This window comes from Melozone crissalis, unplaced genomic scaffold, assembly GCF_028551555.1.
Source record: "Melozone crissalis strain CALT ecotype California unplaced genomic scaffold, PUWL_Pcris_2 ptg000110l_1, whole genome shotgun sequence".
In the NCBI taxonomy this organism is placed as follows: domain Eukaryota; kingdom Metazoa; phylum Chordata; class Aves; order Passeriformes; family Passerellidae; genus Melozone; species Melozone crissalis.
In genome coordinates this window covers 2,741,316-2,754,368 of record NW_026535887.1, presented here as the reverse complement: position 1 = coordinate 2,754,368, position 13,053 = coordinate 2,741,316, and the positions used below count along the sequence as shown (strand labels likewise).

Genomic DNA, 13,053 nt, shown 5'->3' with positions numbered 1-13,053 from the left:
CATAGGCAGCTCCTCTAAGCTCTGACTGTTCCTGGTCCTCACAGCAGCCATCTGACTCCAGTTCCCACCAATCCACTCTTTTATAACACTGTTCTTATTTGCTACAGGTGTGGCCTGTTAACATCAGGCCTGCTCCTAATCTTTAGTAATTGGTTCAGCTGCAACTCTTTAGGGGATAAGATTACATTCTATACCACCTTCATTTACCCACACTGTATCCCCCTACACCCTGGGAGCTGCCAGTTCCATCTCAGATGAAGATATTTTGGATATGCAGACATTTTGGATATGCAGACCACCTGTGCTTATCAGTTTCCCTGGGGCAGGGTGGTGGTGAGAAACATTCCCTCATTTGCAAGTGGGAATTTGTTGTGGGACGATGAAGTGGTTGATCTCAGCCCAGCATTCCAACTCCAGGGCCCCCATTCCCTTCCAAGTTACCTCTGGCTGTGACTTTCTGGGTTGGATTTTAACTGCCCAGGATGTGAGAATTGCTGATATCATCCCCACCTCCGCAGACCTTCCCTTTGCCTCTCCCTGCTATCCCAGCCACCGCTAGAAGTGAATTCCTGCCCTCACCTCCCCCTTCATTCTGCAAAGTCGTTAACATGAAATTGCCAGGCAGAGAAGCTCCAGAGAGTTTAACGTGGCTACTTTATATTGCTGCTAGGAGTGTCTGGAATTGAAAATAAACCTGTGCTTGCAACTCCTGACCCTTTCATCATAAATCCAAACTTCCTTATGTGTCTGTCTTTGCTGCAGAGGATGACTGTATTTCTGGCTCTACAAAGGCCTGTGTGCAGCTGAGAGCCACAGCTGTGCAGGAGCTGGGTGCTGTTTATTTGGAGGGTTTTGCTTGCTGGCATTTTTTTGGCAGATGATTCCCCAGAGGAAATAACCCAAATATGTTCAATGAAAATAGTTTTCGTGTGGCTTGCTGGCCTTGTTTCTGGGGGAGGGTTGTCCACATGGCAAACCAGCAATGTTGTAATTGCTTCTCTGGCACCCAACCAGCAGCACACAGAGTTCTAGAATGGTTTGGGTTGCAAGTGACCTAAAGATCATCAAATTCCACCCCTGTCATGGGCAGGAACACCTTCACTTATCCCACCCTGGCCTTGGGCACTTCCAGGGATCCAGGGGCAGCCACAACTTCTCTGTTCCCCACCCTCATTATAACCAATTTCTTCTTTAAACCTAGTGTGACTTTACCTTCTTTAAAAAGATCTGCCCCCCTATTTCTGTGTAAGCCCTTCTTATAAGGATTCTCCTGTAAGTAATGCCAGGGGAAAAAAAGATGAAATAAATAGGCTTAAATTTAATTTTGTGTCAGTATGGGATTATCAGCCCCATTAAGGGTAGGTCTGAGTTCAGCTGGAGCCCAATCAGGTGCAGGAGGAACTACCCAGTGGCAATTAGATTAATGAAACCTCAACAGGTTGTAGACAAATCAGCCACAGGTGTTTGTGCTTAATGCTGTGATTTTGGGGGCTGTGTCCTCCCAGGCTCCTGCCCCTGGGGTTGGGAGGGTCTGGATGGAGTAGAAAGGCAGCCAGAGGATTGTGTGGGTCCTTCCTGGTCCCAAGTGCTTCAGCTGGAGGGGTTGGTTTTGCCTGTGCTCTGCTGGATTCATCTCATTTCACTGCTTGTCAGAATAATTTTCTCTGGTCTGGGATGGAGCTTTGCACCCTGCACCTTAGGTAAGATGTCTGCTGGCACTTTGAAGCTTTTCATCGTCTTGGTGGTGGAGAAAACTGTCTTGTTTTCCTTGGAAACTTTCCTTTCTCTCCCCTCTTTCTGCTGTTTGGGATTTTCCTGCTTTCAGCCTGACGTGATTCTTTCCAGCTTGTCAGGGTGAGCACTTAGGCAGTTTGGTTATACCCCTGAAATATAAATTTGTGCTCGTCTCTGAGCTTAATGGTTTCTGGGCAAATTGGGGCTGACTTGGAGACCAGGATGCTTGGATCTTACAAGATCCAAGAGTCTAATTGTCCACAGGACAATTCAGCTTGGAGGGACACCAAGGGACCACACAGTTGGGCCGATTGGTGATTTGAAATTTTGGGGCCGAGGGGATTTGAAACTTGAGCCCAATTATGGGTTGAAATTTTGAGGCCGATTATGGGTTGGAATTTGGGGCCGATTGGATCACCTGGAGTAGTTTTGTGGCCACCTGGCTCTGTTGGAAGGCGCCTTTCCAGTTTGGTTGGGTGGCTCCTTCTCTGGCACACCTCCTTTCCCTGCTGATTATGGATTTCCACGTCCTAAAGCTGGGTTGCAGATTTATCTTGGACTTGTTGCTGTCATTTTGGACTAGCAGCATCCTGCCTGCTGCTGCTGGAGGCTGCTGATCTGCTCCCTAATTGCTCTTTTAGCTCTGCTAAAAAGGGCAGTCCACAAACACTAATGACTCCTGCAGGCCAGAGCTCAGGCTAGCTGATCCCTCCTAATGGCCCTTTGAATTCCTCCTAGGTTTTATGTATTTATAAACACATTTAGGACGCATTATTCTTCTATTCAGCAAAACCATCTGTAATTATTGCCCGTAATTGCTGGGTGAGGATAAAATGAATCAACTATCAGGCTTTTACTGCTGGTGAACTCAAGCAGGGACCATCACTTTTTTTAGCTGTGTTTCCAGGAAGATGTGAGCGCAAAGAAAATTGTCATGGTCCTTTAGTTCTGATATATCAAAACTAGGCAACCTTCCTGTACACTTCATTATTGCTTCTCTAGGCCTTAGCTAAACACTTTAAGTGTTGAAATCTGTGAGTGGCCCCAGAGAAGTTAATAAAGTCCAAGTGCTCTGGCAGTTGTGTGCTGGGATATTTGGGGTTTTATTTGATTTATTCTGTGGAGATCTGTGACCTGTATTAGCTTCACCTGCCTTGATGGTGCCTGAAGGTAGAAGAGCTGCCTGTGCCACATTCCTGGAACTCCCTGAAGCCCAAGGAAACACCTTTAGGGACAAATAGACATGACATTAATTTAAGTGAAAGGGATCCCAGTGGAACATCCATGTGGTGAAAATGCTGCTGAGTTCAAATGCAGTGGGTGATGGAGGTCAGGCAGCAGGATTGATGGATAGGAGTTTTTCTCTGGTTTTTTGGAATTCATGGATGTCTCCAAAAAAAAAAAAAAAAAAGCTGAAAATTCCCCCGTGGTAGCTGTGGAAGCTTCCCTCCTCTCCAAAGAACTACAGGAAATTACGGAATCCCAGTTAAATCACAGAATGGTTTGGGTTGGAAGATGCCTTAAAGGAAGGAAAGATGGATGTTATTGTCCTTACAAACAACTCGATGGGTGAGGGGTCTTTAGGAGGAATGGGTGTTAATGTCTTTGAAATGGGCCTAAATGTCTGTACCAACCACAAAACATGGGAATTTGGGAATTTTAACTATGGTTTCAACTCCTCAGCTTAAGGGTTGGACAAATGTGTCCAGGTAAAGCCCTTGGCACTTCTGGGTAGTGGATCCCCTGAAGGCAGACAGCCAGAACTGCTGAGTTTTGGGGGAAATTATAGGTTCAAGGAGGGATATGTGGGAGGTGGATTGGGAAGGCTGCACCTTCCTGGTAACGGGGAAAGGAAGAGGGTGAGTTTAGGATAAAAGGAGGCTGTGTGCTCTGAAACCTCGAGAGTGAAACCCCATGGGGGTATGCCCCAGTGGGCTCTCTCTCCATTTATTCAAATAAAATTGCAGAACTCCTCTGTCTCTTTTATGGACACTGGCATTTCACAGAGTGTTTTTTTCCACACCATGGGCAGGGACACCTTCACCTATCCCAAGGGGCTCCAAGCCCTGTCTAACCGGGCCTTGGACACTTCCAGGAGCAGCCACAGCTTCTCTAGACCATGTGTGCCAGGGCCTCACCACCCTCACAGCCAACAATTTCTCCCCATCTAATGCTGCTCTCTGGCAGTTTGAAGCAATTTCCTCTTGTCCTGTTCCTCCATGCCTTGTCCCAAATTCTGCTCCAGCTCTCTTAGAGCCCCCTGAGGTACTGGAAAGGGCTTTAAGTTCATGATATTTAATTCTTACCACAGTCCCTTCTGCAGATTTGGCCTCCTGGGCTGACCAACTGACCATCTCTCTCTTGGATAATGCCTGGGCACTCCGTTACGAAGATGTAACATAAGCAACCTTGCTGAGTTTAAAATTAGGAGAGGAGTGGTTATTTAGGCTTGGTAGATGTGATTCTTAGTGTTGGTTCCAGAGGACAGGTCAGGGTCTATTTTATAATTTTATTTGCCAGTGCAGATTTAACTCAGTAGTTCTTACTCTGGATCTACAGGAATGGTGTACTTTTATTTTTTTTTTTTTTTTTTGACAGTGGGGATGTTTAAGACATTTTCAGCAGACTTTCACTTGATTGGTGAGTCTTGACTGGTAAAACTGACTGGTACAGCAGTAGGAAAAAGGCTTAATGTAATGTATCCTGCTGGGCTGTCATTCAACAGAACCAACTTTCCAGTTCTCCTTCTGGCTGTAACTTATTGTGTAACTTCAGAGAGGTTTTTTTTTCCTTTTTTCCACCTCTTTCTCCAGTCCTCCTTGATTTTCGTCAGCCTGCATAAATTACAGGCACGTTAAGCAACGGATGGATACTTTTCAAATGGCTGAAAAATTGGTGACTTCAGCTGTTTACCCACTTTTTTCTTTCTTCCTTTGCAGCTGTTAACAATTGATGACAATTTCTGTGGCCTGGATATGAATGCCCCCTTGGGAGTATCATCCATGGTGCGAGGGCTCCCCATTTTCACTGAGGATGGGGACAGGATGACCTCGGTGATTGCCTACGTCTACAAGAACCACTCCCTGGCTTTTGTGGGCACCAAGAGTGGGAAGCTCAAGAAGGTAAGACCTACGTGGTCCTCTAACTCAGATTTTCATGTTTTTATGGTGATTTAAGTGTTGCGTCGAGCACGAGCGCGGTCCTTGTCCTAAGGTGCTCCTATTTTGAGGATGAAAAATGGTTTGGTTGGCAAAGAAACTGTGTTTCACCCTCAAGGGATAAAGATTATCTGAGAAAGGATAAAATCCTCCTTCCAAGTGGTTATTCATCAGGAAATTAATGCTTCAGAAGTCAAACCACAGTCACAGACGGACGTGATGTGATTTGCATCCAACCGAATTTTTTGGTGTTCAGACCATCTCTAATTGAGTCATTGATCATGGGGTGTCTTTGCATGCTGGAGAAAATCAGACTGGGGCTGAAGTTTGGGAAACAGGATCCACGCTCTGGAGATCTTTCTTTAGGGCAGTGTGACTGGGTTGTGATCTCACCACGAGCCCAGCACGGGATCGGGGGCTGCCCTGCTGATGTCAGCCTGGGGTTTGTGCTGAAGGAAGAGGGTTTGCATCAAAGGAAAGCTGTGTCCTGAGCCATAATGAGCTTTGTGTTTATGGCTGATGCCACACAAATAGAATCAAGAATGTGTTTTTGTCCCTCTCTGGGCATTCTCACTGAAATGTGCCCATTGCATGGCTGGGGTTTGCCTTGTGAAACCCCCAGAGAGACTGGGGAGGTACCTGTGGCTTTCCCAGGGTAAGATGAGTTGTTGGAAGTGGGCTAATGATGGGCACTGGCTCCATTTCAGCCCCTCTGTGCCAGTCTGACAATGTTGGTCTGAATGTTCAGCCCAGGGGTGTTGTAAGCCATTGCCTGTGCAAGGAGATGGTGGCTTGGCCATGGCCATGGAGATGGAGGAGAAGCTGGGAACGGAGGCTGGGCAGAGCCTGGAGATGTTTTAGGATGTTGTTTCCTGTTTAAATCCCTTTTGTGAGTGAAGACTTCCAAGTTGGGGCAAATAAGGTGATGTGAAAAGGTGACCCACTGTGGCTTGTGGGGAGCGAAGGGAGTTGTTTGTCCATGGATGCTTAGGGATAGTCTGGAATCTCTGGTTTTATTCTCTACCTGTTTCTTCACTTGAAAAGCAAATCTGGGCTGTAAATTCAGATGGCATTTCCCCCATGCTGAGGGAGGAATGGGATCCTGCCCACTGGCAAATGTCTCTGGCTTTGCTCAAAGCAGAGGAAAGGCTGCTCGTGCTTTTGAAAAGAAAATATGGTAGTTTTTTTTATTATTATTCAGGCATGTGAAAAAGGAGCCAAATGGTTTTAAAAAATGGTCATAATAAAAATAATCTCCTCCCCTGGCTAATTAGCTTTTGCTTCCCTGTCATGTGTGATATCATAATAAACTGTTCAGTTCTCCAGTCAGTCTCTTGGAGGGAGGGAAATGGGACAGCTGAGATCTGAATGGTAAATATCAAAAAGACCTAAACACTTAATGACTGCTCTCCCTGCACTCACAAGCTTTTGGTTGGGGTTTTTTTTTGGCTTCAGGAGAAGAAAACTCAGCCACAGCTCTGTCTTTGCCTTTGCAGGTCGCGCTGCGGAGTCCAAGATCTGATTCCTTTTTAATAGGGGAAAATAGGAGAGAAATCTTACTGTGCTTTATGGAGTGTGGTAGGGAGCAGGCACAGCCTTATAGGGTAAAGAATGAGCAGAGGAGAGCAGAAGTGGCTGGAGTAACTTGAGAAAGGGAATAAAATGAAGCTTTTTCCTAACATGCTGAATATTCTACTTGCGGTAGTTCTCACTTTGGGTGAGTTGGAGCGGGGCTGGAGCCTTGGGCTGAGATTTGCTCAGGTAAATGAATTTCCACCAAAGAGGCAGAACACAAAGCAAAATGAGGCTCCCCTAACCTTGTGTGATTGTTTTGGACCAGCTGATCCAGACTCCTGGAAACCTTTAGGTCCAGCCCAATCCTTGCTGTGTCTTCTGCAGTCCCTGACTCTGCTCCTCACGTTGTGCCCCTCCAGTGCTCCTGAGGGTGTCTGACCCTGGGACAGCAACCTGTCACCTCCTCTGCGTGGTTTGGCACTCAGGACTTTCCCTTGATGCTCCTTGACCCCTGCAATGACCCTTTGGATGCTTTGGTTTCCACCTTGGCTCATCAATCAGGTGCAGCCAGGAAAATGCTGCATTGAGATTGCAGCTCCAGCATAATCCATTATTTCAGCATGAAGTTTGTTTTCTGTTCAAAAACACTGGTAAATTGGAGTAAGCCTTGCAGGATTAGATGAAACTCCTGGACAAATCCCAGGAGCTGGGATTTATTTTTTTTATTTTTTGTGCTGTTGGGTCCTACCAGGCGTGTCACACTCTGCTGCTTCTCCTGGTGCAGTGCAGCTCCTCGGTCAAGCTGCAGTGAAATCTTTGGGATGGCGTGAAAGAGGAGTTCTGAGATTATCCCCAAGATAGCAGGATTTATTCTGTGCTTGGAAGACTCGCTGCAAGTCATTACAAGATGGTTTTGGAGAAACTTTGCTGCTTTTTTTCCCCTGCAGTTTCAGTATTTTCCTCTCTGTGTGGTTTTTTTTTATGTATGAAAGTGGCAGACTGTGTATCAGATTTTGATTTATGTGATCCATGAATGCTCTGCAAAATACCCACAGTCATAAAGCAATATCTGTTAGTTGATAGACAAATGTCACATGTGTCAAAGGAATTTATCCAGTGGCACACACAACTGAAGGAAAATATTGTGCTTTATGGGAACATATCATTAAAATGAATACTAGCAGAGTATCAGGAGTCTGCCCATGTAACCAAGACAACAAAGAGGGAAAGAAAAGGAAAAACCAAGATAGAGATAGGGTAGGGAAAGTGTGAGTGAAACCGAATGACACGCTTGGCCCCAGCTATTTCACTGCCCCAGGCAAAATACATTTTGCAACCCCTGCTCATTCACAAAGCTCCCTGTGCAGTCCATCAGGAAGGCACAGAATAATGTGCTGGAGAAATAGTCCCTCCAATTCTGCTGCCTTGTCCATGGCACAGCCCTATTGTATTTACTGGGATCCCCAATGAAGAAAGGAATGATGAATCTGTCTCCATGTTCTCAGAAAGCTAATTTATGATTTTATGATACTATGTTATATTAAAGAATACATTACCAAACTATACTAAAGAATACAGAAAGGATACTTAAGGCAGAAAGTAAAAAATATAATAATGAAAACATTTGACTCTCTCCAGAGTCTTGACACAGCTTGGCCCTGATTGGCCAAAGAGTGAAAACAACTCACAGCAGAATCCAATGAAACAGTAACCTGCTGGCTAAACAATCTCCAAACACATTCCACATGAGCAAAACACAGGAGAAGCAAATGAGATAAAATTGTTTTCCTTTTCTCTGAGGCTTCTCAGTAGAAGAATCCTGGGTGAAGGGATTTTTTCAGAGAATGTGACACAGCTCAGCTCTGCAGAATGAAGAAATAAATAGGATAAAAATGAAGAGCTGTGGAAAAGGAAAAATTCTCCCTGTCCGTATCTAACACATAAAACCCACTGTCCTTGCATTAAAGGGTTCATGGGGGTTGTGGCTTCTTCAGGATGGAGAAGGGTGGCCCAGGGAGAAGTTCAGTCTTTTGCTCTGCCAGAAACTTCTGGTGTGTCTTCATGTCTCATTTTCTCTCCAGCAAATGGCAGGGAATGTTTTCCTTGCTCAAAGAGTGCTGGAGAAAGTTGTACTATAGGACACAAAGGAACACAAGCGCACACCGCTGCTCTCAAGGTGAAGAAAAAGGGAAGTTTATTTTCTGACTCCAACATTTATAGTTTTCCAAGATTGACAGTGGATTGGAGGGTGACAGTGCCACCTCTCCAATGACATTGGTCAAACCAACAGTCCATCAACTTTCACCTCCTCCATAAAGGAATGCAAAACAATGAGTTATTTACAGAAATTGTGTGAGAAAGTTCACTACAAGAATGTCAACATCAGAAGGCCTAGAAAATCTTAAAAAACCAGAGTGACAGAAAATGAATGTGTTAAGTGCTGTGAGGTGTGTGATCACCTCAAACAGCTTAATTCAACAGATCAGGTGGGATGGAAAACCACTCCTGGCCACTCATGTCATTGTTTAATGAGAAATATTTAATCTTGCTGTGCTTTGGTTAGAACCCAGTGTTTGATTTCCTCCTGTGCTGGCTGTCCCATGTGTCTGTACCGCTTCGGTGGTGTGTTCCCACAGTTTGGTGCAATCCAAGGATCCTGATGGGCTTCCTTGGCTGCAAACCCCTCTGCACCCTGAGGAATGCTTAAGGCAAAACCCATGGCTGAAATGCAGTTGGCAGTCCTGGGAGTTTTTAGTGATTTCTTCCAGGAGATGCAAAAAGAAACTTGAGTTCAGCAAATGTCTGGTTTATCTCCCTGCAAACAGCACAGGAGCTATTCCTGGGATTGTTCTCCCTACAAACCACTCTGCTGTGAAACAGCCAGGTGCCAAAATTCCCTGGCTTTTTATTTTTTCCTTTGCTCACTCTCTCATTCACACTCAGCTCTTCAGTGCAGGAGAAAAGCAGGGATGTACCCATGGGATTGATTTGGATTTCTTTCCTGGTGCCACTAATACCTGGCATCACTAAAAGAGCGTAGCAGTATTCCATATTCCTTGTATTCCCTCCCCAGGCATTTAATTTATGGGTCACTGCTTCTGTACAGATCATTTCCAGTCAAAGAAATACAACTTAGCTGCAATAATTCTGTGTGGAGGTGCAGGTGTAAAGGGAGAGTTGAGCTTACAAAAATGTCAGCCTGGGAGCAGCCCCAGAAATTGTATTTCTCACAAAAAAAAAAAAAAAAATCTGGTCTGTTTTGAAATGTTTATTTGATAATGGAGTAGTAGAAATTTTCATTTATTTGAAACTTCCCTGTAAGAAATTGTTTAGTTTCTTTTTATTCCATCCAAATATTTCACTCAAAGCCTTTTCTATGCTGAATTCCTTGCAGAGAGGGAACTTTAACTTAAAAACCAACACTTTCACTCTGTGGGCTGTATTTAATTTTTCATCAGATCCAATCAGTTTGTGGTCTTTGAAGGGTTTTTAGATGTGGAATGTCGTGTGGGGTGAAGGTTTTCTTTTGGATCCAACACTTTGAAATCTGGCCAGCCCTTCCCACTAGGTATCAACTCTGTTTAGGAGAACATCCTCAGTTCCATGGTTATCCATCCCCTGGATAACCCTGAGCCCCTGGGACCCTGCTTTCCCTGGATCCAGAGACAAAGCATCACAAGGAGTGTGACCATGTTCACAGGGGTCCCAGGATGAGGGCAGAGACGAGGATCTGACTCCATGTTTCAGAAGGCTGATTTATTATTTTATGATATATATTACATTAAAACTATACTAAAAGAATAGAAGAAAGGATTTCATCAGAAGGCTAGCTAAGAATAGAACAAGAAAGAATGATAACAAAGGCTTGTGGCTTGGACAGAGAGTCCAATACAGCCAGACTGTGATTTGCCATTAATAAGAAAAAACCACATGAGACCAATCACAGATGCACCTGTTGCGTTCCACAGCAGCAGATAATCAATGCTTCCATTTTGTTCCTGAGGCCTCCCAACTTCTCAGGAGGAAAAATCCTAAGGAAAGGATTTTTCATAAAAGATGTCTGTGATAAGGGAGAATTTTAAATCTGGGAGCTGGGATTTGCAGTTCTCATTTTGGCCCCTCACAGTGGTATTGGGGAAGTGCTCAGTTGGGACTGAAGTGTGCAAGGCCAGGTTGGATGACAGGGTCTCTGGTGTTGAGATGACCCTAAGATGTTGGAAAGTCTCTTTTTCCCAGCCTTGAGACCAAAGAAGTCATCAAGATTAGTTGGTTCTGCTTTTCAAGGTTGTTTATTTTCTCTTATCTATGACATTCTTTCTCTGACCGACTGAGATCTGTCCAGCAGGTTGGGTTGTGGCACAGTCCCTGCCCTTGGGGTGATGTTGGCTTTTTATACCAAGAACTACCTGTACTTTATTTACAATAATTTTCCAATACCCATCACCTATGTTAGACAGTCTGTCTGTGCTCTAAACTAATCCAGAAGTGTCACCATCACAGCAGAAGATGAAGGACAAGAAGGAGAAGGACAGGACATGCCCAGATTCCTCCATCTTGCCTCTTGAACCCCCATTCTAAATCCCCAAAATTCTACTTTTTCACCCAGTGATAAATTAGCCATCATTCTACTCAAACTCTTGTGGCTTATAAATCCTCATACAAAGTTGGTAATTGTTTCCAGGGGCTAAAATCAAAGGCACAGGTGTTTTTGATTCCATGTCAGGATCTCGAGTCCTCCAGGGCAGCCTGAGGAACGTTCTGGGTTCTGACATTTGGATGGGGCTTGGAGCAGCGTGGTGGAGTAGAAGATGTCCCTGCCCATGGAATTGGTGCCCCAGTTCCAGCCAGGGGGTTGGAATTTACCTCCCATCCGAGGAGGGGGCAGCTCTGGGATTTCCATGCTTGGAATGTCAGTCTGATTGTAGCTGCACAGAGATCCCCACTGTTCCTACAGGCCAGGGGGTTTCTGAATACACACAAAACAAGAAGCCCTGCTCAGTTTTGATACTCCCTGAAGGGAATTCTGCAGCTGACAGCTCTGTGTGAATCCCAGCAGGGAAACTCAGCTCCCTTCTCCTTCCCTCTGCTGCCTTTAAAGACTTTGGGGATCTTTTGAATTTTATTTTTTTCCCCCAGCTGTTTGGCAGGTGGACTTGACTGCTCTGAAAATGTGCTGGAGAGGCTCTGGCTCCTGCTGGGAAGATGGTTTCTGCAAGAGGGGCTGGTTCACCCAGGCCTCTCCTCACAGCTTCCTGAGCCAGCAGGAGTCCAGGTGCTTCACTGACTTGTGATGGAGTGATGCTGGTTCCTGTCAGAATTTGATGTTTGTAGTTGTCTGTGCTCTACCTTGATGCGCAGCCACTCTTTGAGAGGTTGGTGCCGGCTTAGATGCCTGGAAATTAGTTAATTTTTCTGGCTGAGGCACTCAAAGTTGTGGTTTTTGTAGCTGTGGCGAACTCAGCACTTGGTAATCGTGTTGGGGGAAAGGGGTAGTGGGAAGTTGTTGATTTCTCTGGGTCTGGATTGAAGGCACTTGAGATGGCACATGTTCAGACTCAAGTGTTTATCATTTCTTATCAGTAAAACAGTCTCACTACTGTGAGTTCAGCAGCTTTTCATTAGAAGACACAAAATGACCAACAATCTCTTGTTACAAGGGCTTTTAAGACTGACCTATCCAATTAAGAACTGACACCTAGATTATTTTTTAACCCAATAATTGATCTCCAAAAGCCCACAATGCAGATTTTTCCACCCAATTACAAAATGCCACCTAAACCCATGAAGAAGCATAAAGAAGAAACCCAGGATGACACCCTGTGCCCTCCATCTTGCTTCCATCCACAGCATACTAAAAATCCCAAAACACCAATTTCTCACCAAGTGATACACCTACACTACTCTCCATAATCTATTTCACACTTTTGTGGGTTCCAGTCTATCTCAAAGCCTGGGAAACTTTCTCCATGGATGAGGGTCACAGTCAGTGCTGCCCAGGAGGTCAGGGCACCCCACAGCAGACACAGAAATATTCCCGGTGCCCTGGGTTTCCACCAGAATCAATGTGGACATTGGGCAGTGTCACAATTTCTGCTGGATCATGTAATAATCATTGTCTAGTGATCATAAAGTCCTCAAACATCACCTAAATATGAATGGATTCTGTTCCATGAGTGAAATCAAAGACACAGGATATAGATGGAGGAAAGGTGATCACCTTGGGCTCAATTGCCAGGCCACATCCACATACTGCACCCAGTTTTAGGCTACTCAGAGCAAAAGCTTTGTTGACAACCAGAACAAGTTCAGGAGATGGTCAAGAGTTTGGCCATGAGCTGGAGAACCTGCCCTGAGAGGAGCGGATGAGGGGAATGAGCTTATTCAGGCTGAGATGAGAAAACGTGGAGAGACCAGGTTACAGCATTGACATGCCAACAGGGAGGTTATTGAGGAGCTGGAGACAGGTTCTTCGTGTTGGTGAGTCAGGAGAGGATGTGGAACAGCAGGCATAAGCTGGCATGAAAAAATTCCAATTGGACACAAGGAAAAGCTTTTTGTCCATGAGGACCTTGAAGAAGCAGTTCCTGTTCTTGGAGACTTTCAAGCCCAGAAGGGACAGAACAACCTGGTCTGATCTCCCAGCAGA

General features: G+C 45.1%; 1 protein-coding gene across 1 annotated transcript in view; it reads left to right on the top strand.

Annotated features, from left to right (window-relative positions):
* Nucleotides 1-13,053, top strand: part of PLXNA4 (plexin A4) — a 502,367-nt gene that overhangs the window by 51,681 nt on the left and 437,633 nt on the right. The window contains exon 3 of the mRNA XM_054292393.1: nt 4,674-4,856. Within this exon, the coding sequence (XP_054148368.1) occupies nt 4,674-4,856 (183 nt within the window). The remainder of the gene's footprint in view (nt 1-4,673; nt 4,857-13,053) is intronic.